Source organism: Drosophila suzukii (genome assembly GCF_043229965.1).
Source record: "Drosophila suzukii chromosome 2 unlocalized genomic scaffold, CBGP_Dsuzu_IsoJpt1.0 scf_2c, whole genome shotgun sequence".
NCBI lineage: Eukaryota > Metazoa > Arthropoda > Insecta > Diptera > Drosophilidae > Drosophila > Drosophila suzukii.
The window spans coordinates 23,970,471-23,996,661 of record NW_027255896.1 but is presented as its reverse complement, the minus strand read 5'-3'; the positions used below and the strand labels follow the sequence as shown (position 1 = coordinate 23,996,661).

At 45.0% G+C, this 26,191-nt stretch overlaps 1 protein-coding gene across 1 annotated transcript; it reads right to left on the bottom strand.

The window, feature by feature from the left end:
* Positions 1 to 4,325: 4,325 nt before the first annotated feature.
* LOC139354373 (cylicin-1-like) lies at positions 4,326 to 25,239 on the bottom strand. Its single transcript, XM_070998596.1, has 4 exons — positions 24,928 to 25,239; positions 20,172 to 20,676; positions 19,908 to 20,107; positions 4,326 to 4,685 (listed from the first exon to the last, which is right to left on the bottom strand). The coding sequence occupies exons 1-4, from the start codon at positions 25,237 to 25,239 to the stop codon at positions 4,326 to 4,328; spliced, it is 1,377 nt and encodes a 458-aa protein (XP_070854697.1).
* Positions 25,240 to 26,191: the final 952 nt, after the last annotated feature.

Genomic DNA, 26,191 nt, shown 5'->3' with positions numbered 1-26,191 from the left:
ACTGTCTGGCTTAAGCCTGATACTTGGGCTTGGATTACTTGGTGAGGCAACTTAATTAATTTGAACAGCCGCTCAGAAATAAAAAGTACCTCAGATCCTGAATCTATCAGGGCACGTGCTTTGAAATTCGACCCCAGGTGAAGAATGTCAGTTATGGCGGTGCCCAGCAAGTCGGATCTATACCCCATCGCAAAGTTATTTTGGACTGTGGAGTCCGTGGACCCGGTAGCGGTGGCAACGGGTGTATTAGGCGCTGGGTAGGAGTTGCCTCTGTGTAGCAGGGTGTGATGGCGGCCGCGGAACTAAAAGCAACTATGAGTGCTTTTGCAGTCATTAGCTGATGCCCCGGATTATTTATATAAATGGCAGTAAACAGATCCCTAAAGGTCGGCCAACGCAGATAATCTCCGGTGAAAACCTCGGTATCGCACGGAGGCAGCCGACAGCCGCGATCTGAGCACCACATCTTTTGTAAACGGAATAGCACAGCTCAGTTGGAAAAAAAGTTTTTGGCACACACAAAAAAAACCTGGGAAAGGACCTGGTGTTTCGTGGGGACGTTGACGTTGACGTTGCTTACTCTTGGATGGCTGAGCTGCACGTCAGTTGCCATCTGTCGCCAGGAATGGTGCACAATTGATTCCAAATGTTACCGTCTGCAATTCAAAATCTTGAATGTGCCCTCGCTGTTGCGGAATAAGATGCGTTGGAACCGGGTGTTCTTCGGATCTACCCATATCTGTCGAAACATTTTCTCGATATCGGAACTCTATACGTATTGGAAATCTTTCCACTTCAGGATCTAGATGGTTAGATCGGACTGTAAGACTGGGCCAGCATGAAGGATATAATTTAAACTGGCCCCATTCTCTGAAGGGCTGGAGCCATAGAATATCACACGCAACTTTGTGGTCGTACTTTCTGGCTTGAGAACGGCATGATGCGGAAGGTAATAACTAGCAGAGTTATGGGTAGGAAGGACTTTTCTCATGCGGTTGAGTTCGAGATACTCTTGAAACACGAAGTCATATTTGGTTTTCAGCTGACTGTCCCTTTTTCGTCGTTGCTCGGTTCTTAGGAACTGCGACAACGCGGAGGATCTGGACCGACCTAGGGCGGATTTCACGTTTTCAGGATCACAAAACGGAAGGCTAATTATATACCTGCCGCTATCGTCTCTCGTGGTAGTCGGAAAAAATTGTCATCTCAAGTTACATCTTATGATTTTGCCACTTTTACTGGAAGTTCCTCCACCTCCCACATGTACATTAGACGACTATCCCAAATTTCAAGCCTCGGATTGTTGATGTAAATGGCCGTAAGACCGTGAGCGTGGCGTAAGCAGGTCCCTAAATGTCGGCCAGCGAAGATAATCCCCAATGAAAACATCTGTATCGCACGGAGGGAGCCGACACCCGGACAAAATATAGGTCTGGGAAGTTTCAGCTTGTGTTTGCGGAGTATGCGAGACTTCAGTGAACTTGTTCAGGGCATTTTCGGCAGCAGTTAAAACCATTTTGGTGCCAGCACGACTAACCCTTTCTTGGGGAGAAGGAGACTATTGACGGTTTTAGGTGCCGGCGGCTTTTTTTCGGACATGGAACAGGCGATAGTGCGTTAGAACTTTCTTTGGACACACCAAAACAATATGAAACAGTTTTAGTTTAGTGGTGTGCTCGCCTTTGTTTTTGTCAGAACGGAATGTGTGTGTGGATGTGTTTTGATTTATTGGTGGTAAGATATTCACAAAAAATCTTCCCCAGGCTTGATCGCTAATTGGAATGGTAATATTGTTAACAGATTTATTCGGACTCTTGAAATAAATCTCTTCAGGAAAAAGTACACCCCAAGGTTAAACGAATATCAAAAAGAAATAAATAATATATGTATGTAATATATGTAAGTGGCAATGTATGTACGTATCAATCTGGCTGGCGGGTATGTGTTGTAATTTTTTGATTTTTTGAGGACTGTATTGGGGCGGAACAGGTGTGCAAAAATATTTTAGCTGAGGAAAAACACTTTAAAAATGTAGGGGGCGAGTTTTGGCGGATCACTTTGAAAATCGGAATTAATTTGCACTGTGCGCTTGGAACTATTCACTGAATTTGGATCTCTTTTGGAGATGTGTATATTTGACACATTTGTATGTATGGATGAAATTAGCTTTGATGTATGTATACATGCTGTAACGAACTGATTTTTATGGACTGCTCGCTACGAGATTCGTGCGGCTAGCTCAGTATATTGTGTGTTCGTCCCACCAAATTTATATTAACGTGACCGCCCAGTAGCTCAGTGAGAAAGCACAGAATTCTCGGGTTCGTAGTGGGTTTATTGCGGGTATATTATTACAAATGTCTTGGCAGCTTGGTTGGCCTTGCCTCTTCGCTTGTGGCCTTCGGTACTTCCGACGGTCCTGATCGATTCGACGACCTCTCGCCTTGACGCCTCGGTGCGCCAGTCCTGTAGCTCCCTGAAGATCTTCGCAGCTCCCTGAAGATGCTCACTCGCTGCTCGCTCCTCACGCGTGACTTGGTAACTGCTGGTAACGACTCGGACTCGCGAGGGGGTTCAGCCGTGCGGGCTTAGGGAAGCGTCACCGTTCTCAGACTAGGGTGAACAGAAGCTGCTCTCTCCAGGATCTCTACTTTCGACACACCGCCGCCTGTCCCTTGCTCTGTCCCGGATGGTCCCACTGTGGTTTCTGCTCAGCCCGCGCGGACAGTCAAGGCGGAACGCCAGGAAGCTGTCTCGCGCTTTACTTCTCTTCCACGCCTAGTGTAGGCGAACGTTCCACCCTAGCCTCACCCTTTTGCTTTTGGTCCGGGACGTTTCCGCGGGCTTTTGGTGCTCGGGGCTCGGGCACGCCGCTCCGGGACCTCGCAAGTCGAATCCGTAGGGTTCTCCTGGACAATTCCACTCGAGACCGTACCGATCGACCGCTCTCCCCTCTGGCTTGTTATACTCTCTCCAGGCGTAACGCCAGGACTTTGTGGATAGGGTTAATCGACCGCCTTGACCTTGCCGTGTGACGCCCTCTGGACCTCAGCTACCTGTGTCTCAATTCGGAGATTCCTGGTATCCCAATCCCGAACGTCTTGACGTAGCAATCTTGCTCCTCGTAGGCTCCCACGGCGCTGCTTCTCCGCCGACTTGACTTGCTGTTGCTCCCTTGTAGATTATCTGGTTTTTTGATTGTTCACTTTGGTATCTGATTGATCTTGACGGTTTGACTCCTTGTGATCGACTGATCCAGCTGCCAGCGCTCTCCGGCCTTATATAGGGCCTCCCGGCACTTCGCATATCGACACCGACGGTGCAGCGTTGCCACCTGATCGTTGCGATATTTCCACCTTTGGCCGATATTACCATTTTTGTGTACCCATCGATCGCACTATCGTCTAGTGCCAATCGATCGCCTATCGAGGCGCCCCCTTCCCTGGCTCATGGTGATTTTGCAACCTTCTAGGTAAGTTTTCGCTTCCGGGTGCGGAGAGGACTTCGCATTTGCTTCGGTGCAGGTGAGTATTTTGGTATCATTTGGCTGCTTCCTGTATTAACCCAATGTGAATTTCAGGATGCCGGAGCTGCCATGTATGCTTCTTTCTTTTGGCCCCTGTTTCAGCCGCGTTTCCCGTCCTATGCCGGTTTTAAACTCTGTTTAGTCTCTTTTGTTTAAACTTTATTCGGCCGCTCCTCGAACACTCTCGTGCCCGCAAGCCCCAACCGGACTCGGAACGCGCGCCCCGCTCTCCATACGCGCACGCTGCGCCTGCCGCCCAGGATGCGAGCCTCCTTCACCGCCGGTGCCTCCGCTATCCCTTCGGGCCATTCGTGCTCCGCGATCTCTCGCCGTCACTGGCCCTCCGGCGCCGACACCGTCCGCGACAATTTCGGGCTTGCCACCACCTCGGACACTTCGGGCCCCGAGTGCTGCCGCTTGAGCGGAGGTCGGCCACCTTCCACGGGCTCGGGCCTCACCCAGGGTCCTCGCTCCAGCGGCTCATCTGGCTCCGCGGTTACCGACGCGCTCCCTGTTGGCATTGGCGTCGATGGCCCTGTCCTTGGCGTTGTCAGTCCGGTGCTCGGTGTCGGTGGGGCCCAATGCTCCGGTCTGCCGCTGGTCCTGCGATCCAGCGGGCTTACCCGGGGACCTTTGTGTTCTTAACGTTCTCCTGATGTCCTTTATGTGTTTCATTGCACCTTTGTAGTTGCCCTGTAGTATCCTTGGAGTCGGTTTGTAGTGTCCCTTTCGAATCCTTGGAGGTATCCTTGGAATTTGCTAGTAGTATCCTTTGGGAATCCTTGGAGGTATCTTTGGACTACTTTCGTAGTATCCTTTGGGAATCCTTGGAGGTATCCCTGGACTCCTTTCGTAGCATCCTCTGGGCATCCTTGGAGCTATCCTTGGACTCCTTTCGTAGTATCCTTTGGGCATCCTTGGAGGTATCCTTGGACTCCTTTCGTAGTATCCTTTGGACATCCTTAGAGGTATCCTTGGACTCCTTTCGTAGTATCCTTTGGGCATCCTTGGAGGTATCCTTGGACTCCTTTCGTAGCATCCTCTGGGCATCCTTGGAGGTATCCTTGGACTCTTTTCGTAGTATCCTTTGGGCATCCTTGGAGGTATCCTTGGACTCCTTTCGTAGTATCCTTTGGGCATCCTTGGAGGTAACCTTGTACTTTCAATGTTGTTTTGCGTCTGTTGTGTCTGCTTGCTGTAGCCGTTCGCTTGTGTTTTCCGTTTGTTGCTGTTTCAGCTCGCTTACGTGGATGGTCCGCTCTTTCTTTGTGTTTATGTGTCGTATTTTGCAGATTACTGGTGACGCAAAACCCATGACTTGGTAAGGTCCGTCGTATCTTGAGGCCAATTTTGCTGCGAACCCCTCGGCCGCTTTTGATAAGTGGTATTCCTTGGCCCACACGACGTCACCCACCCTTGGCGTCCATTGCCTCCTCCTTAGGTTATAATGCCTAGCCTGATCCTAAGATGCTTTCTCCAGGTTCCGCCTTACAATCTCGAAGATTTCTCTGAGTTTGATTGCTTTCTCCTCCGGCGTCTCAGTCGGTCGTCCGGTCCCTACGGTTTCTCTGTCGTATAGGGCGCTCGGTAGTCTTGGTTCTCTGCCTTGGGTAATGAACGACGGTGTGTAACCTGTGGATTCTGAAACGCTCGTGTTTACTGCCAGCATGATTTCCGGTCATTATTCGTCCCAGTTTCTTTGGTCCTGCCCTGCGAATTGCGCTATCATTGTTTTCACCGTCCTATTTGCTCTCTCAGTCGGGTTCTCCTGTTGGGTGTATGGTGCTGTGAACTGTGGCTTGGCTCCCATTTCGGTCAGGAAACTCTTGAAAATTTTGCTGGCAAACTGGTCTCCGTTGTCCGTTATGACTATTTTGGAGACCCCATACCTCGCGATTATGTGTTCTTTAAAAGCTTTCTTTAGGGATTCGGCCGTCGCGCTTCGCAGCAGCACCATTTTAGTCCACTTGGAGAACCGGTCTATCAATACCAGCCGCATTTGGTTGCCGTGCTTCGAACGCGCCAGGGGTCCGACGAAGTCCGCACATACCGTAGCCCATGGTTCCTCTGGCACCTGCGTCAGCATTTTCCCAGCTATTTGCATCTGATTCGGCTTGAATCTCATGCATGTCTCGCATCCTCGCACGTGGGCTCGGGCGTCTCTGTGCATTCCTGGCCAGTAATACCGGGCTGCCAGACGTGCTATTGTCTTCCGGCTTCCTACATGGCCAGCCGCCGGTGAGTCGTGGTTCTCCTTCAGCACCGTTTCCCGTAGAGCTTTCGGAACGCACATCTTCCATGTTCCTGTACAGGGTGTTACCCTCCATCACGTAGTCCGGATACTTTTGCGACTGGGTCCTTATCTTTTCGCGCATTTCCAGAATCCAGCTGCATGCTGCAGAAGCTTCCGCCGCCGACGTCTCCTTGATCTTTCGAAGTTTTTCCGGCAGTGGCTGCCTTGACTAAGTGTCTGCCACCACGTTGAGTAGTGCTTTCCTGTACGCTATTTCGAAGTCGTACTGCTGCAACTCCAGGGCCCATCTGGCGATCCTCCCTGAAGGGCTTTCTATGTTGTTGAGCCACTTCAGCACCGTGTGGTCGGTTACTACTTTAAAGTGGTAACCTTCCAGATACGGCTTGAGCTTCCGGATCGCCCAGACGATTGCCAAGCACTCCTTCTCGGTCCTTGAGTAATTCTTCTCAGCCCCGCTGAGCGTTCGGCTTAAGTAAGAGATTACCTTTTCGCCTTGTTCAGTTTCCTGGGTCAAGATTGCCCCGATGCCGTAGTCGCTCGCGTCAGTTTGCAAGATGAATGGTTTGTCGAAAACCGGGCATGCCAGTACGGGGTCTGCGACGAGTCTTGCCTTCACCTCTTTGAACGCCGTCTGATGTTCCTGTGTCCACACCCACTTATTGCCCTTGAGTAGCATATTGTTGAGAGGTTTGACTATTTTTGCGAAGTCAGGTACAAACCGGCGTTACCATGATGCTGCGCCCAAGTACTGTCTGAGCTCTCTTACTGTCGATGGTGGTTCTAGTTTGGCGATGGCTGCTACCTTTTCCGGATCCGTGCCTATTCCTTCGCTAGTCACTCGATGACCAAGATATAACAGCTCTTTCTTGAAAAATTGGTATTTCTCCGGGCTTAACCTCAGATTTGCCTCCTTTAGCCGTCGGAACACTTCCTTTAGGTTGGCCTTGTGTTCTTCCAGCGAGCGCCCGATCACTATGATGTCATCCTGGTAAGCAAATGCGTGCGGCGACATTTCGGGTTGATCACCCGGTCCAGCACCCGTTGAAAGGTCGCAGACGCCGAATGAAGTCCGAATGGCATTACTCTCCATTGGAATAAACCTTTGCCCGGCACTGTAAACGCCGAATACTGCCTGCTGTCTGCTTTCAGTGGGATTTGCCAGTACCTATCCTTTAGGTCCAAGCTGGTGATGTACCGTGCTTCCCTCAATTGGTCGAGAATATAATTTATTCGGGGCATCGGGTGGGCATCCTTAATAGACTTGGCGTTGATTTGCCTAAAGTCGACGCACAGTCTCTATTTGCCCGTCTTTTTTTTAACCATCACGATGGGAGAACTGTATGGGCTTGTTGAGTGTTCTATGTATCCCATTTGGAGAAGCTCGTCCACCTTCGCATTGGCCTCCCCTTGAACTTTCGGATTCTTGGGATAGAATCGCTGCTTTATTGGGTTGTCGTCTTTCATCGTGATCTGATGCTCTGCCATGTTTGCGCTCCCTTCATGCTGCTGAAACTCGATAGCTCTGCCTACAGGAATTTCGTCGTGTCGTCATCTTCGCTTGCCCGTTGTACGACTGCCACCGATAGCTTCTCCTCGAGCCATCCTTTGTGACGATTCCTGGCCGGTATTATCACTTCGTGTCCAGCGCACTTAATCTCGGTACCGACTTGTGTTAGAAAGTTCCATCCTAACACCAATGAATCCACTACCCCTGGTAGTATCAGCAGGCTCATGCTCAGTCGCTTGTTCCCGAACGCGATCTCCACATCCAGCTGCTCATCGATTACGCCCCATCTTCCGTCTTCAAACCTAACTTGCCGTCGTATCCTCGTCGAGATTCCTGGTATCCCAATCCTGAACGTCTCGACGTAGCAATCTTGCTCTTCGTATGCTCGCACGGCGCTGCTTCTCCGCCGACTCGACTTGCTGTTGCTCCCTTGTAGATTATCTGGTTGTTTGATTGTTCACTTTGGTATCTGATTGATCTTGACGGTTTGACTCCTTGTGATCGACTATCCAGCTGCCAGCGCTCTCCGGCCTTACATAGGGCCTCCGGGAACCGTTATTTCCCTTCTGCGCATGGCCCGCTGGATCTCTCCACTCCGGGTCCAAAGTCCGTGCCTCCTGGTTGACCCACTTGTCCTTCACGTACCGCTTCCGATCGATGCTCCGCCCACTGCTACCGTCCCGCTGATTCCCGTGATGCTTGTGGCACGCCTGTGTGCCGCTCCACTGCCGAGATGTGGCACTTCTTCTCCCGGTCCAAAGTTCACGGGAGAGTCTAAAGTCCGGTGGAGTCCGTTATTCGCTTTTGCACAAGGCACTCTTGCCTTGCCCGCGAAGTCTCCATTATCTCTCGATCTCCATCCTTTGTCTCCAAACTCTCTCGCTCTCCATCCTTGGTCTTAAAACTCTCTTGTTCTCCATCCTTGGTCTCCAAACTCTCTCGTTCTCCATCCAAGTCTCCAAACTCTCTTCGCCGCGCCGTAACTACGCGAATTCGCCGCGTATCTGGTTAGCGGCCGGTCATCTGTTGCTGCTTCTACTTGTGGGGAGTTATTCAACTCCTCACATTCCCCCCTACTTCGGGAAACATTTAAACTTGTTCCTACTTTCCGGAGTTTCCTTGCTTATCCTTGCCTTTGAGTCCTTGTGATTCCCGCGGCGCTCCCTCGTTTCTCCCTCGATGCTCCCACGACGCTCTTAACTCTGTTGAGTTTCTACAGCGCTGGTCATCCTCCTCGTAGCAACTTGAATCTCCCGCGCCGATATTTTCCATGACCCCACTGGGACATCGATACTCGTGGGCTATCGATCCCCAGCTCAATGCTCATTGCTGCGTTCTACTCCTTTTATTGGTTCCTCCGCCTGGTCGATGTTTATTCGCTTATCGATACCGACGGTGCGGCGTTGCCACCTGCTTGTTGCGATATTTCCACCTTTACCATTTTCGTGTACCCATCGATCGCACTATCGTCTAGTGCCAATCGATCGCCTATCGAGGCGCCCCCTTCCCTGGCTCATGGGGATTTTGCAACTTTCTAGGTAAGTTTTCGCTTTTCCTCACTCCTTTCTATTTCATCCTTCCTCTCTCCATACGACCGCTCTCGCCTCTCGTCTCTCTCTCTCGCCCTTCAATCGTCCTCAGCCGGCTGATTCTGGCTTCACGCTGGCAACACTCGAGAGCGGGTGCGAGGGCCGCGCTTGACCGTCCTGCTAAGATAAATAAACCAATCGTAAAGTAAACACAAGCTTCCTTTCGAAGCCCAAACTTTTCCGTTCAAAGCCCACAGTATTGCGTTCTAAGTTCAGAACATATTGCGTTCCGATTTTCAATCAAATTGCGTCGGTCAGCATAATTTCATTTCACAACGAGATGCGACAGTTTCAGCATAAGCTTTTATTTTAAACAAAAATTAAAGTTCTGGAAGCTTAAGAAAAGGAAAGCTTCTGGCCGAGGTTGATTGGATAATTTTTAAAACTAAGAGTCAGTCCTATTTTGTCCGAGACCGCGATCGGTTCGAAAGTAATAAATAAGTATCTTGTAAAAGTGACAAGAAAAAAGGTTTAACACCCAGTTTAATAAAATAATAAAACTTTTTTTTTTAAATATTACCAGTGTCGAATTTAATTGGCGCCCAACGTGGGGCTGCTTAATCAAAAGTTCTAAAAAAACAATTTAATGAAAGTTAAAAATTAAATTTAAACAAGGGAGAACGCTATAGTCGAGTACCTCGACTATCAGATACCCGTTACTCAGCTAAATGGAGATATGCAAGCAGCAAAGCGAGATTAAAATGCGCCACCTACCGGCGGTATACAGATTTAAGCGTTATGGGCGTTAGAGTCAGAACTAAGTATCCTCAGGCAGGGACGAATGACAGTTACAGAATACTATAATGAAGTCAATAAAAAAATGACACTACTAATAAACAAAACCATAATGACATACGGAAAGGACAGCGTAATTGCCAAAGAAACAAACAAAACAATAAGGAGCAATGCTTTACGAATTTTTATATCTGGGCTAAATGGATCTTTCTCAGAAACTCTTTTCTCATTAAATCCACCAGATTTACCCAATGCTTTGGCAAAGGTCCAAGAACTAGAATCAAACAATTTCCGTGCTCAATTTGCAAACAGGTTTAATGGATTTAAAAATGAAAATAAATATCAGGGAAACAACTTACGGTTTGATCAAAAAAGACAGAACAATAATACTAATAAAACGGGAAATTATTGGAATAATGACCAGAATTATAATTGGCCACAAAAGGGAAACTTTTGGCAAAACGATAATCATAATAATAATCAAAAGCAACAAGCCGTCGAGCCAATGGATGTTGATCCATCGATTCAACTCCAGAATAAACCTAGTTACAATCGACAGCCGAATAATAATTGGCAGGCAAATAATAATCGAGGTAGATACAATAATAATTATTATCAAAATAATAATCGATCAAATAACTATCGCGCTAATCAAAATAAAGAGCAAACTCAAGCTCAGAAAAGGGAACCAGAAGGAACAGTAAATCAGCCAGCTAATAAAGTAACCAGATTAAACAATATCAACGAAGATCATTTTTTAGACCAGACCCCTACAGGGGAATGCCTTATTTAAATAGGACAGACCGAAAAACCAAGAAGCAGTTAAAGATTTTAATAGATACAGGAGCCACTGCTTGTTATATAAAAAAGGGAATTTTCGAAAACAAAAATGAGTTATCAATATACAAAAAGGTAACTACAGTTCATGGGTATTCAATTATTAGGTATTACCATATTATAAATATATTTGAAACAAGACAATTATTTTATGAAATCGAAGGATTAGAATCCGATCTGCTAATTGGATTTAATTTATTAAGAAAAATTGGAGCTATAATAAATATAGAAAAGGGAGTCTTGGAATATAAAGGGAAAACAGAAAAGTTAAAATATTATGACAATGAGGAAAAAAATGAAATAAGTTTAATTGAAGAAAATAATATTCTTCCGTTAAAAGAATTTATTATAAAAAAATATTTTGATGAAAAAAATAGCGAAAACACAGATTTATTATTTGTGGAAAATAGTGAAAAAAGCTTGGGAATTCAAAATCCTGAGAGTGCCGACGAAGTAAATACCGTCAATAAAAATACAAATATCTTGGGAATTCAAAATCCTGAGAGTGTCGACGAAGTAAATACCGTCAATAAAAATACGAATATCTTGGGAATTCAAAATCCTGAAAGTGCCGACGAAGTAAATACCGTCAAAAATCAAATAAATAAAAATCGTTTGAAATATAAAAATTTCAAGCCCGCCGTCGTTGAGTTATCCGACAAACAACAGATAAACAATATAGGTACTGATCAATTAGACGGACTAAAGGAAAAAATAGTTCTCTATATTGAAAAAGAGCATTCAAAGATAAATATGCAAATTCCTTTTAGAACAGACATAAAGGGGGAAATAAATCTTATTCACGACAGGCCAATATACGGGAAACAATATCCGTACGCTTTTTCTGTCACCGACTTCGTGAACAGCGAAATCAGTAGAATGTTAGCAGAGGAAATTATAAGGCCTAGTCGAAGCCCTTATAATTCACCAGTTCTGGTAGTACCAAAGAAAGGAGAAAATCAAGACGGAAGCCGTAAATTAAGACTCGACATTGACTATAAAAAATTAAATGAAAGTACCATACCTGACAGGTACCCAATGCAAGACCCATCAGTAATTCTATCTAAGCAAGATATTTTTTAACAATAGATTTAGAATCAGGTTTTCATCAGATATTAATGAAAGAATCTGATGTTGAAAAAACATCCTTTTCAATAAATAATGGAAAATACGAATTTTTAAGAATGCCATTAGAACTAACAAATGCACCAAGAATTTTTCAGAGAGCAATGGACGACATCCTAAGAGAACAAATAGGGAAAACATGCCATGTCTACATGGACGACATCATAATATTCTCAAACTCGATTGAACAACAATATAAAGACTTATACAAAATTATAAATATGTTATTAAAGGCAAACATGAAAATCTCTTTAGAAAAATCAAAGTTTTTTAAACGCGAAACCAGTTTTCTAGGATACATCGTATCTTATAACGTTATCAAGACAGACCCAGAAAAAATTTACACCATTATTAAATATCCGCTTCCAAAAAATATTCGGGAACTAAGAAGTTTCTTAGGCTTTACGGGCTGTTATAGAAAATTTGTTTTAAATTACGCCTCTATAGCCAAACCTCTAACAAAATATCTTGGAGGTCATAATGGCAAAATTTCAAAAAGAATGTCAACAAAAATGTTAAGTCAGCTGGATGACCCAGCTATTAAAGCTTTTAACGAGCTGAAAGAAAATCTCATTGCTCAAGTAGAATTAGTTCAACCGGATTATAATAAAAAATTTACGCTGACCACCGACGCCTCGGACGTCGTAATTGGTGCAGTATTATCTCAAGAAGGTAATCCAATTACTTTTATTTCAAAAACCTTGACTAAAACGGAACAAGTTTATGCAACTAATAAGAAGGAACTTTTAGCCATAGTATGGGCTCTTAAAAATCTAAGAAACTACTTATACGGAGTGATTGGAATTGAAATCCAAACCGATCATCAACCGTTATATTTCTATCTCTGATAAAAATCCTAATTTTGAAATGAAACGCTGGTACTCCTTCATAGAAAGTTTCACTCCAAAAGTCATTTATAAGCCAGGTACAACTAATGTAGTTGTAGATGCCTTATCAAGAATTCAGATCAACAACTTAACTGACGGTAACGAATCGGTCTCAGATCAAAACACTCAGCATTCAGCAGAGAATAGTTTTGAGAATGTTCTACAAGAAACCCGTAAACCCTTAAACCAGTTTAAGCAACAATTGCTATTAGCAACGGGGAGGTATACAATACATGAGTCAATTAATATATTCGAAAATACCAGACATATAATAGAATTTGACACTCCCGAAAATTTGATATCAATCTTAAGAAAATATATTCCTCCTAATTTAACGGTAGGTATTCATTGTACTTTAGAGGACTTTTATAGAATTCAAAAACCACTTAAAGATAATTTTGTGAATAAATTTTTGTATACAAAAATATTTGTCCAAGATGTAGAAACTTCTAAGGACAGAGCACTTATAATCGAAGAAACACATCGCAGAGCACACAGGGGACTTGACGAAAATTATAAACAAATCAGTAGATTGTATTATTGGCCAAACTTTCTTACAAAATTAAAAACATACATAAAAAACTGTAAAATTTGCAATGAAAACAAATATAACAGACACCCAATTAAATTTCCAATTGGAGAAGCCCCAATCCCGAATAAAGAAGGCGAAAATTTACACATCGACATACGAGTATATAACGCGCAATGTCTTGCTTTCATAACTTGTATTGACGCTTACTCAAAATTTTTAGTAGTAAAAGAAATCCAAAATAAATTAAATATCGAAATCAAAGTAATGGAACTTCTTCAACAACTTCCACAAGCCAAAGTAATAATGACCGATAATGAACCAAGCTTTACCTCGGCCCAATTTAAATCTTTTGCACAAAGGTGCGGTTTAACTTTACATTACGCAGACCCGAGGCACAGTACCTCAAAAGGACAAGTTGAAAGGGCACATTCTACATTAACAGAATTAGCTCGGTGCTTTAAAGAAGAATTTAATTTAACCGACTATTCCGAAATAGTAATAAGAGCCGGTCAAGAATATAATCAGAGCATTCATTCTACAACGAACCAAAAACCTTTTGACGTACTATATAATAAAATAGAGCACGATAATATTCCTCAAATTTTAAAAAATACACAATAGAAAATGTTAGAAACACATAATGAAAACAGAAAAGAAAAAGTATATCATGTAGGACAGGTAGTTTATTAAAAGAAACACGGGGAAAGAAATAAACTTAAAACTAGATATAAGAAACAAGTAGTTAAAGAAAATTTACCTTACAAAATAATAATCAACCATAGAAATAGAATTATTCACAAAAATAATATAAAATTCTAAAAATGTATATGTTACTATTTTTTTAACTTTTCCTTATTTTATTAACAAAACCAGAAATAACTGACTATACAAGTCACGAGTATCTTTTATTCAAGGACAATAAAGACGTATTGACGTACGATTCATACGCAGAATTATTCCACGTAACTAACTTAAGTTTTTATAAAGAAATAATAAAAATTGGAATCAGATAATATAAAAAGGGATACTAATAAAAGGTCACAATGGGAAATTAAATATGACATAGAAGTAATCGAATTAATTTTATTACAATTAATATCAACTAGATCAAAAAGGGGGATAAATGACATAGGCACTTAAGACTTAAGGGAGAGATGGAGAGGGAGAGCGGACGGCAGTGCGACCGCGCGATATGTAGACATCTGGATAAAACTGCTGCTCGACACTGCCTCCTGAAATTAAACGCCCTTTTGACGTAAACATTCTGCCCCCCCTTGCGAGGACACCCGTAGCAAGAACCTCAGGATAGTGGGCTCAGGAATATGTTGGAAATGTAGATCGGTCGTCCGTATGTAGGAGAGTGTGGTGGTCCTTTCCACACTTGTGGCAGTGATGACCACTGCGGCAGGAGTCCTTGGTATGATTGTGAGTCAAGCAATTGGAGCAGTACTTTTGGATATGTACTTCCTGGAGCCGATTCTGGGGGCTTATATATGATGGACGTTGATGCACTACGAGCAGTACAAACAAGTGGCCCAACGACACCAAGCACGTGCTTTTTACGCGCGGGGCCCTTTTATCAATTTGGGCAAAAATACGAGTTCGCGAGGAAGATACAAAAAACAAATAGAGGCGGGACACAAATGAAAATAAAAGAAGCATCTAAGAATGATGCAAATGAGTTAAAATATTATTTTAATACCGGGATAGAAGTTGAAGTGCAAATTAAATGATAAAGGTTATAATTCTTACATAGAACGCGAAAGGGCTCGTGCAGACAAAAATTAGATGTACATCGTGGCAAATTTAGGGGATAATAATTTCGTGTTAGTCTAACAGGAACATTGAAAGTTAGGCGGCTTACAAGTTCTACAGAATCAATATCTCCTCTTATAAGATTTTGCATAAAAATAGTACCAAGCATTGTTCTACGATTTGCAAGGGTAGGTAAATTAAGCAATAGGTAGGTAGCCTTATGTTTTGATCCCAGTTTAAACTACGAAGGGCAAAAAGAAGAAATTTTTTTTGTACCGACTCAATACGGTCAATATGCACTTGATATTGTGGACTCCAAACCGAAGAACAATATTCCAAAATAGGACGGACAAGGGAGGTAAATAATAATTTGGTTGTATAAGGGTCATCAAATTCTTTTGACCAACGCTTTATAAACCCAAGAACACTCATGGCCTTGCTGACAGTGGACATTATGTGGCAGTCAAATTTAAGTTTTGGGTCCAGAAGAACGCCTAAGTCATTAACTGAATATATACGGTCGAGTGGCGTATTTTGAAGAGAGTAACTAACAAAAGTAGGAGTACCCCTATGAAAAGTCATAACGTTGCATTTAAGGCAGTTCAAATTTAAAAGGTTATACTCACACCATCCCTTAAAACAATCAATATCTGACTGTAAGTTGAAACCCAACGCTATATCATTATGTGATAAACAAAGCTTAACATCATCAGCATACATTAGTACACGAGAGTGTGTTATGATAGAGGGAAGATCGTTAATAAACAAAGTAAACAGCAAAGGGCCCAAATGACTACCCTGCGGCACTCCAGATGTCACATATATCAGTTTTGAGGCAGCGTTCTTGAATATAACCCTCTGAGTCCTACCATTCAAATTACTTGAAATCCAAGTTAATAGATTACATGGAAACCCAAGTTGATTTAATTTGAATAAGAGAAGAGAGTGGTTGACAGAGTCAAAGGCCTTACTAAAATCTGTGTATATAACGTCAGTCTGCATTTTATTCTTAAATCCATTTATTACAATAGATGACAATTCCAGAAGGTTGGTGGTGGTCGATCTTCGCTTAACAAAACCATGCTGACACGGTGATATTAGCGAGGAACATAAATGTTGCAAATGAGAAGTAATAATACGTTCAAATGCTTTAGGAATTGCCGACAATTTAGAAATACCTCTGTAATTCTGGGCATCCGCCTTCGCACCCTTTTTGTGAAGTGGAATGATAAAAGAGTCCTTCAGATAGTAGGAAAAACTGACGATGAAATAGACAAATTAAAAAGTTTAAGAATCGGTTTACATATGGCTGACGCACAAAACTTAAGCACACACCCGGGGAGTCCATCAGGACCGGGAGAATAAGTTGGCGTTGTTTTTTCTAAGTCTCTTACGAGAGAAATTTCCGTTACTTCAGGGGTAAAGATACAATTTGCCTTATTTAAGGGATTAGGGTAGTTAGAATTTGACCAAGCAGCCGAACTATAAGTAGTTTGGAAAAATTGGCAAATAAATCAGCAATTTCAGAATCCGTCGATGCCTCCATTGAGTTAAAACGTACCGATGAAGGCAATGCTGACGACTTACGCTTGGCATTGACAAAGTTATAAAACTGCTTCGGATCATTTGAAAATTCAAATTTACATCGACTTAAATACATAGAATAGCAATGACTATTGAGAACATTAAAATCCGATCGAGCCACCACATATTTCGAAAAATCAGATGGCTTACCCGATTTCTTATACTTTTTATAAGTGTTTGTCTTAAGGTTTTTAAGTTTTGAAGCGCATTGGTAAACCAAGGTGGCCTGTTTGTCTTTGAAGGAAACCTATCAGGAACGCATTCATTAAAAAAGGTATTTAACACTATATAGAAGTGTTCAGTGGCACTTTCAATATCCATACAATTGTACAATTCTGTTCAATTATATTGAGAAATCATGTCGTTAAGTTATTTATAGTTACATTTTCGGAAACATCTCACTTTAGTTTGAGAAACTAAAGGAGAGAGGGTATCAACGCATGGGAGGCAGATTGCCTACTTGCTGTAACGATAATTCTAGAAGACCATCTACAAAATCATGGGCGGATAGAGGTATAGCGACTAGTGAGGCTAGTTAGCCGTAGAAAGTGGTGGCACTTCCGTAGAGGATGGACCTTTAGGCAGACTCACGCATTGATGGCATTGGTAGGTTTTAATACCTCGAGTACGTCTGCCATCCAAGGCGGGGTATGGAACCCAATATTCGGATGGATTATTCTTAGGAGGGACTTTTTGTACGGAAACTTGCGCTGAATAGGACGAAATGATGTGTGGAAATGAGGCGGATACTGGCCTTGGAGGGTCGGATGGAATCGGCGGAGTAGTAGGGCCGCTGTTTCGATGCAGAAATGTGTGATGCCGATCTTGGCAAGTGAGACAGTTGTGAGCGCTTGTGCAATCCCGGAATTGATGGCTGCTTGCAAAGCAATTGGAGCACAACTGCTTCCTTTGAGTATAGGCTAGGCGATCGTCTACCGTTATTTGTAGGAAGCGTGGACATATACGCACGGGGTGGTTCTTCTTCGAACACAGATCGCAGCCTTTGGGTATCGGAACTAGCCTTGTGTTGAAGGAATTTATTTTTGGAAATTCTGCCACTCGATTTGTGTCTTTGGACTGGGCGTGGTGGAGATTGGCAGATAGGAAGCTGTCGACGGCCTCAAGAGTTCGATGGCGCTCCGTCAAATAGGAATCAAGCTCAAGCCACGTAGGAATTTCGGCTTTATTTTAGATGGATTGCTCCCATAATGAGAGAGTGAGCTTTGGTAGTTTTGTCGAGCACATATAAACCAGGATAGGGTCCCAATTCTCAATATTAACACCGTAAAATTTTAAGGAAGTTAAGCAACCTTGAAAAGTGCGTTGAAGTTCCTTTAAGGCTGCTCCCGACTCCTGTGCTATGGATTGCACATTGAAAAGTGTTTTCAGGTGACTGTTCACCTGCAATCGCTTATTTTCGAAACGCTCAGTTAGTTTACTCCAGGCTGAGCGAAAGCCATCATTGGTGAGTGGGGATCTCGAAACTATGGAATGAGCTTCGCCACTTGTTTTCAAATTTAAGTGGTATAATTTTTCAACGGGCGTTAGACTCGGATTGTCTATGTATATTGCCGTGAAAAGGTCCCGGAAAGTCGGCCAGCGAAGATAATCGCCAGAGAAAACCTCTGTGTCGATAGGAGGGAGCCGACAGCCATAAGGTATTTGGGAGGAGCACTTTTGGATTTGTTCCATTTTTATTCTAGCATCAAAACTGTAGGAGCCACAGTTTTGGGCGGTTTGTGGGCGTAAGAGTGGGCGTGGCACATTGCTGAAACAAACTTGCGCTGCGTAAGAAGCTCAGGAATCTGCACGCCAAATCTCAACAGCCTAGCTCCCATAGTTTCCGAGATCTCAGCGTTCATCCGGACGGACAGACAGACGGACAGACGGACATGGCTAGATCGACTCGGCTAGTGATCCTGATCAAGAATATATATACTTTATGGGGTCGGAAACGCTTCCTTCTGCCTGTTACATACTTTCCGACGAATCTAGTATACCCTTTTACTCCACGAGTAACGGGTATAATAAAGAGTGCAAGTCTTAAGGAAAAATGTTCTGACCGGGAATTTTTTACTGCGGCTGAGTTATATTTTACACACAATTGGAATTGAAAATATATTTGAGATATATTTTAGTTGAATAGTAGCACTGAAATATCTTCTGAAATTGTTTCAAGTGTGCAACTGTGGGCAAAGGAAACTGAAATATTGTCGGGCACAAGTAACGGAATTGAAATACATATATTAAATGCCGTTGCGTCGGATAAATCACTTTTGGAATTAGACAATATATCATACAGAAAGTTAGTCGAAATAGGGTGCGAAAAAACTAGCTGTATGACCGGCAATTATTAAGTGGAACTTATCTGGAGCGTTTCAAGGCTTCTGGGACAAAATCAAAGGAAACTCCAGGAGAGGAAGGTCCAAAGATTTTGAAATCCGGTTCGAAGGACCAAAATGTTGGGGCGGGGTGGCTTGATCGGTGGAAATAGTTGAAGCCCCAAGATCCAATGGTACCAAAAACACACGGGAGTACTTTGGGGTTTTTGCGCGACGTGCGTGGATGTTTATTGGATCACTTTGAAAGAATAACTGCTTAAGCCTAACTTAACTTAAGCGCTCCAGAGCAGAGCGGAGACTTAAGGGAGAGATGGAGAGGGAGAGCGGACGGCAGTGCGAGCGCGCGATATGTAGACATCTGGATAAAACTGCTGCTCGACACTGCCTCCTGAAATTAAACGCCCTTTTGATGTAAACGAGAACCAGAAAAACCTATTAGCCAAGAATATTTTTTAACAGAATTAAGAGATCTATTAAATGAATTTCATATTGAATCGGGTCGATCCATTTTAGAAGGGGGAGAGTTATCCAACCCGTGAAACGGTTCCACTTATGGAATTTATAAACAAATTTTTGAATTCAATTTCAGCTATGTTACCCTTGCCTTCAGCGACATTGCCTTTGCCTTTGTTTAAGATTTTGCCTTTGCCACCTACTTCGAGGGCCGCGCTTGACCGTCCTGCTAAGATAAATAAACCAATCGTAAAGTAAACACAAGCTTCCGTTCGAAGCCCAAACTTTTCCGTTCAAAGCCCACAGTATTGCGTTCTAAGTTCAGAACATATTGCGTTCCGATTTTCAATCAAATTGCATCGGTCAGCATAATTTCATTTCACAACGAGATGCGACAGTTTCATCATAAGTTTTTATTTTAAACAAAAATTAAAGTTCTGGAAGCTTAAGAAAAGCTAAGAGCTAAGAGACAGTCCTATTTTGTCCGAGACCGCGAACGGTTCGAAAGTAATAAATAAGTGTCTTGTAAAAGTGATAAGAAAAAAAGGTTTAACACCAACTTTAATAAAATAATACAACTTTTTTTTTTAAATATTACCAGTGACGAATTTAATTTGTGTGCCCCTTTCTTCTGGCACCTGTTTCAGCCGCGTTTCCCGTCCTATGCCGGTTTTCAACTCTGTTTTGTTTCTTTTATTTAAATTTTATTCGGCCGCTCCTCGAACACTCTCGTGCCCGCAAGACCCAAACGGACTCGGAACGCGCGCCCCTCTCTCCATACGCGCAAGCTGCGCCTGCCGATCAGGATGCGAGCCTCCTTCACCGCCGGTGCCTCCGCGATCCCTTCGGGCCATTCGTGCTCCGCGATCTCTCGCCATCGCTGGCCCCCCGGCACCGACACCGTCCGCGACAATTTCGGGCGTGCCACCACCTCGGACACTTCGGGCCCCGAGTGCTGCCGCTTGAGCGGAGGTCGGCCACCTTCCACGGGCTCGAGCCACACCCAGGGTCCTCGCTCCAGCGGCTCATCTGGCTCCGCGGTTACCGTCGCGCTCCGTGTTGGCATTGGCGTCGATGGCCCTGTCCTTGGCGTCGTCAGTCCGGTGCTCGGTGTCGGTGGGGCCCAATGCTCCGGTCTGCCGCGGGTCCTGGGATCCAGCGGGCTCACCCGGGGACCACTCTCCTCCCAGATTCGGGGCTCCCTTTGTGTTCTTAACGTTCTCCTGATGTCCTTTATGTGTTTCATTGCACCTTTGTAGTTGCCCTGTAGTATCCTTGGAGTCGATTTGTAGTATCCCTTTCGAATCCTTGGAGGTATCCTTCGAATTGGCTCGTAGTATCCTTTGGGAATCCTTGGAGGTATCCTTGGACTCCTTTCGTAGTATCCTTTGGGCATCCTTGGAGGTATCCTTGGACTCCTTTTGTAGCATCCTCTGGGCATCCTTGGAGGTATCCTTGGACTCCTTTCGTAGTATTCTTTGGGCATCCTTGGAGGTATCCTTGGACTCCTTTCGTAGTATCCTTTGGGCATCCTTGGAGAAATCCTTGTACTTTCAATGTTGTTTTGCGTCTTTTGTGTCTGCTTGCTGTAGCCGCTCTCTTGTGTTTTCCGTTTGTTGCTGTTTCAGCTCGCTTACGTGGATGGTCCGCTCTTTCTTTGTGTTTATGTGTCGTATCCCAAAGGAAGGCAATTATACAATGCAATCATAAAACTGAACAACAAATTAGACTATGTTTCCCCTGGCAGCCCCACATACTGGCCAACAGACCCCAGGAAAGTTCAAGACCTAATAGACTTTGCGGTGACAAAAAACATTCCCCGCAATATAATAAGCGCCAAAGCGCTTTCGGACCTGTCGTCAGACCATTCGCCAGTGCTAATAACTCTTCTTCAAAGCACAAAAACCACAGATCACCCCCTTAGGCTGACGTCGCACAGAACCAACTGGTTAAAATATAAAAAGTATGTAAGCTCACACATCAAATTAACCCCTCACTTCAACATCGAAGCGGACATCGACTGCTCTACCGATGCTCTTGAAGAAGTATTCGTGGAGGCAGCCACTATCTCAACACCACAAGGCAGGGACGTGCAAGCCATCCACTTCAAAACTAATCTGAAAATTGAACGGTTAGTCCTAGGAAAGAGGCGCCTGCGACGTGCCTGGCAAACCAACAGATCGCCGTCATCAAAACAACGTCTTAAGGAAGCCACTCGCTCACTAAATCGAGCTCTAAAGCAAGAAACAGAAAAGGCACAGCTGCAGTACATTAAAAAACTATCGCCAACCAGTACAAAACATCCTCTGTGGAGGGCTCACCCAAATCTGAGCTCTCCAATCGAAACAGTCACTCCGATAAGAAACTCATCTGGCATCTGGGCCCGCAGCGACGAAGATAGAGCCGAAACTTTTGCGTTACATCTAAGAAACGTCTTCCAGCCGAACCCTGCCACTGGTTCATTTTTCCTACCACAAATCGAATCTGAATCTATTTCCCTACCACCATTGTTTCAGCCAAAGGAGATCGCGAAAGTCATTGGGGAACTGAAACCGAAAAAGGCCCCTGGCGGTGACCAAATAACCCCAAAAATGTTAATTGAACTTCCAAACTCTGCCATTGAGGTTATTTGTAAGCTCTTCAATGGGATTATAACTCTCGGCTACTATCCGAAAAAATGGAAAAAATGTATTATCATTATGATACCGAAGCCCGGAAAAGACCACACAATTCCGTCATCCTACAGACCAATTAGTTTATTATCGTGTCTGTCTAAGCTGTTCGAAAAATGCCTTCTAACTCGCATAACACCATATCTAGGAGCACACAATGTTATCCCTGCTCATCAATTTGGATTTCGTCAAAACCGTGGAACAGTCGAACAAGTTAACAGAATAACATCAGAAATACGCACAGCCTTCCTCGATGTATCTCAAGCCTTCGATCGAGTATGGCTAGATGGCCTCATGCACAAAATCAAAATACACTTACCTGATTACACTCACAAGCTTCTTGAGTCGTATCTATACAACAGGACCTTCGCAGTAAGATGCAATACAACAACATCAGACGACTACATTATCAAAGCTGGAGTCCCGCAAGGAAGCGCGCTAAGGCCTACTCTGTTCCTCCTATACACAGCGGATATTCCCACGAACGAGCAGCTAACAACATCTACGTTCGCTGACGACACCGCAATTTTAAGTCGCTCGAGGTGCCCAGGCCGAGCCACAACACAGCTAGCAAACCACCTCCTCGTAGTAGAGAGGTGGCTATCTGATTGGCGGATTAAAATAAATAAACAAAAATGTAAACACATAACGTTTACTCTCAACAGGCAAACATGCCCTCCACTGTTATTGAATAATACGCAGATTCCCCAAGTCAACGATGTAACGTATCTCGGCGTGCACCTTGACAGACGACTAACCTGGAGAAGACACATCGAACGCAAGAAAGTACATCTAAAACTAAAGGCCAGCAGCTTCCACTGGATTCTTAACGCTCGTTCGCCCCTGCGTCTGGACTGCAAGGTTTTGCTCTACAACTCCACTCTCATATGGCTCCCAGCTATGGGGGAACGCCAGCAGAAGCAACATAGACATTATACAGCGCGTTCAATCGAAAATCCTGCGAACTATCACTGGGGCACCATGGTATATTCGCAACCAAAACGTCCACAGGGACCTAAGCATTCTTACCGTAAAAGATGAAATAGACAAACAAAAAGCGTCCTACAACGAAAAACTCTCTGTGCACCCCAATCGCCTCGCAAGAGGCTTGACTTGGGTTTCCAGCCGATCCCGTCTACAACGCAACGACCTGCCAAGCCAGCAATAACTTTCGGGCCCCTTTAGCACAACATCAGTCATATGACTGTGAGTTAGATTAATTAGTCTAAGATTTGATACACTTATTGTTAGTATCCAAAGGGAGAAGATTCAATAAATAAATAGCAAAGCATTTAAAAAAAAAAAAAAAAAAAATGTGTCGTATTTTGCAGATTACTGGTGACGCAAAACCCATGACTTGGTAAGGTCCGTCGTGTCTTGGGGCCAATTTTGCTGCTCCATCACGTAGTACGGATACCTTTGCGACTGGGTCCTTATCTTTTCGCGCATTTCCAGAATCCAGCTGCATGCTGCAGAAGCTTCCGCTGCCGACGTCTCCTTGATCCCTCGAAGTTATTCCGGCAGTGGCTGCCTTGACAAAGCGTCTGCCACCACGTTGAGTAGTCCTTTCCTGTACGCTTTTTCGAAGTCGTACTGCTGCAACTCCAGGGCCCATCTGGCGATCCTCCCTGAAGGGCTTTCTATGCTGTTGAGCCACTTCAGCGCCGTGTGGTCGGTTACTACTTTAAAGTGGTAACCTTCCAAATACGGCTTGAGCTTCCGGATCGCCCAGACGATTGCCAAGCACTCCTTCTCGGTCGTTGAGTAATTCTTCTCAGCCCCGTTGAGCGTTCGGCTTGAGTAAGAGATTACCTTTTCGCCTCGTTCAGTTTCTTGGGTCAAGATTGCCCCGATGCCGTAGTCGCTCGCGTCAGTTTGCAAGATGAATGGTTTGTCGAAAACCGGGCATGCCAGTACGGGGTCTGCGACGAGTCTTGCCTTCACCTGATGACGCCGTCTGATGTTCCTGTGTCCACACCCACTTATTGCCCTTGCGTAGCATATCGTTGAGAGGTTTGACTATTTTTGCGAAGTCAGGTACAAACCGGCGGTACCATGATGCTACGCCCAGGTACTGTCTGAGCTCTCTTACTGTCGATGGTGGTTCTGGTTTGGCGATGGCTGCTACCTTTTCCGGATCCGTGCCTATTCCTTCGCTAGTCACTCGATGACCAAGATATAACAGCTCTTTCTTGAAAAATTGGCATTTCTCCGGGTTTAACCTCCTTTAGCCGTCGGAACACTTCCTTTAGGTTGGCCTTGTGTTCTTCCAGCGAGCGCCCGATCACTATGATGTCATCCTGGTAAGCAAATGCGTGCGGCGACATTTCGGGTTGATCGCCCGGTCCAGCACCCGTTGAATGGTCGCAGACGCCGAATGAAGTCCGAATGACATTACTCTCCATTGGAATAAACCTTTCCCCGGCACTGTAAACGCCGAATACTGCCTGCTGTCTGCTTTCAGTGGGATTTGCCAGTACCCATCCTTTAGGTCCAAGCTGGTGATGTACCGTGCTTCCCTCAGTTGGTCGAGAATATAATTTTTTCGGGGCATCGGGTAGGCATCCTTTATAGACTTGGCGTTGATTTGCCTAAAGTCGACGCACAGTCTCTATTTGCCCGTCTTTTTTTTAACCATCACGATGGGAGAACTGTATGGGCTTGTTGAGTGTTCTATGTATCCCATTTGGAGAAGCTCGTCCACCTTCGCATTGACCTCCCCTTGAACTTTCGGATTCTTGGGATAGTATCGCTGCTTTATTGGTTTGTCGTCTTTCATCGTGATCTGATGCTCTGCCATGTTTGCGCTCCCTTCATGCTGCTAAAACTCGATAGCTCTGCCTCCAGGAATTTCGTCGTGTCGTCATCTTCGCTTGCCCGTTGTACGACTGCCACCGATAGCGTCTCCTCGAGCCATCCTTTGTGACGATTCCTTGCCGGTATTATCACTTCGTGTCCAGCGCACTTAATCTCGGTACCGACTTGTGTTAGAAAGTTCCATCCTAACACCAATGAATCCACTACCCCTGGTAGTATCAGCAGGCTCATGCTCAGTCGCTTGTTCCCGAACGCGATTTCCACATCCAGCTGCTCATCGATTACGCCCCATCTTCCGTCTTCAAATTTAACTTGCCGTCGTATCCTCGTAATCTTTCCGAGGGGAGCCAGGTCTTCCGCCAGCTCTTTGCTTATAAAGCTTGCTGTTGCCCCGGTGTCGATTGTGGCCTTGTATGTGCCCCCACCAATCGTCACCGCTGCGGACAACCGCTGCTCCTCCTCGATCAGCTTTCCTGTTAGTTTGGAGAGGTAGCATCTTGCGACCCCTGCTCGCCTCTGTTCGGCTGAGATCGCTGGGCATTTCCCGCCTGCTGGCAGCATTCGACGCTCCTGACGCCTACTCTCCCGCACACCCAGCAGAACAACAGGCGTTGATGCCGACATTCCCGAGCCCAGTGTCCAAGACCGCCGCACTTTCGGCAGGCCTCCTGGGGGTCTGTGATGTGTGTCGTTTCACGAGGCCTTTGTGTTGTACTTGGTGGCCTCCAAACATTGTTTGCTGGCTGCATCTGTTGCTGTTGTGGTGGTGTCCATTGGCCTCCGCGTGGTGCGTAACGCCAGGACTTTGTGGATAGGGTTAATCGACCGCCTTCACCTAGCCGTGTGAAACCCTCTGGACCTCAGCTACCTGCGTCTCAACTCAGAGATTCCTTGTATCCCAATCCCGAACGTCTCGACGTAGCAATCTTGCTCCTCGTATGCTCCCACGGCGCTGCTTCTCCGCCGACTCGACTTGCTGTTGCTCCCTTGTAGATTATCTGGTTGTTTGATTGTTCACTTTGGTATCTGATCAATCTTGACGGTTTGACTCCTTGTGATCGACTGATCCAGTTGCCAGCACTCTGCGGCCTTATATAGGGCCTCCGGGAACCGTTATTTCCCTTTTGCGCATGGCCCGCTGGATCTCTCCACTCCGGGTCCAAAGTCCGTGCCTCCTGGTTGACCCACTTGTCCTTCACGTACCGCTTCCGATCGATGCTCCGCCCACTGCTACCGTCCCGCTGATTCCCGTGATGCTTGTGGCACGCCTGTGTGCCGCTCCACTGCCGAGATGTGGCACTTCTTCTCCCGGTCCAAAGTTCACGGGAGAGTACAAAGTCCGGTGGAGTCCTGTTATCCGCTTTTGCACACGGCACTCTTGCCTTGCCCGCGAAGTCTCCATTATCTCTCGACCTCCATCCTTGGTCTCCAAACTCTCTCGCTCTCCATCCTTGGTCCCCAAACTCTCTCGTTCTCCATCCTTGGTCTCCACACTCTCTCGCTCTCCATCCTTGGTCTCCAAACTCTCTCGTTCTCCATCCAAGTCTCCAAACTCTCTTCGCCGCGCCGTTACTAC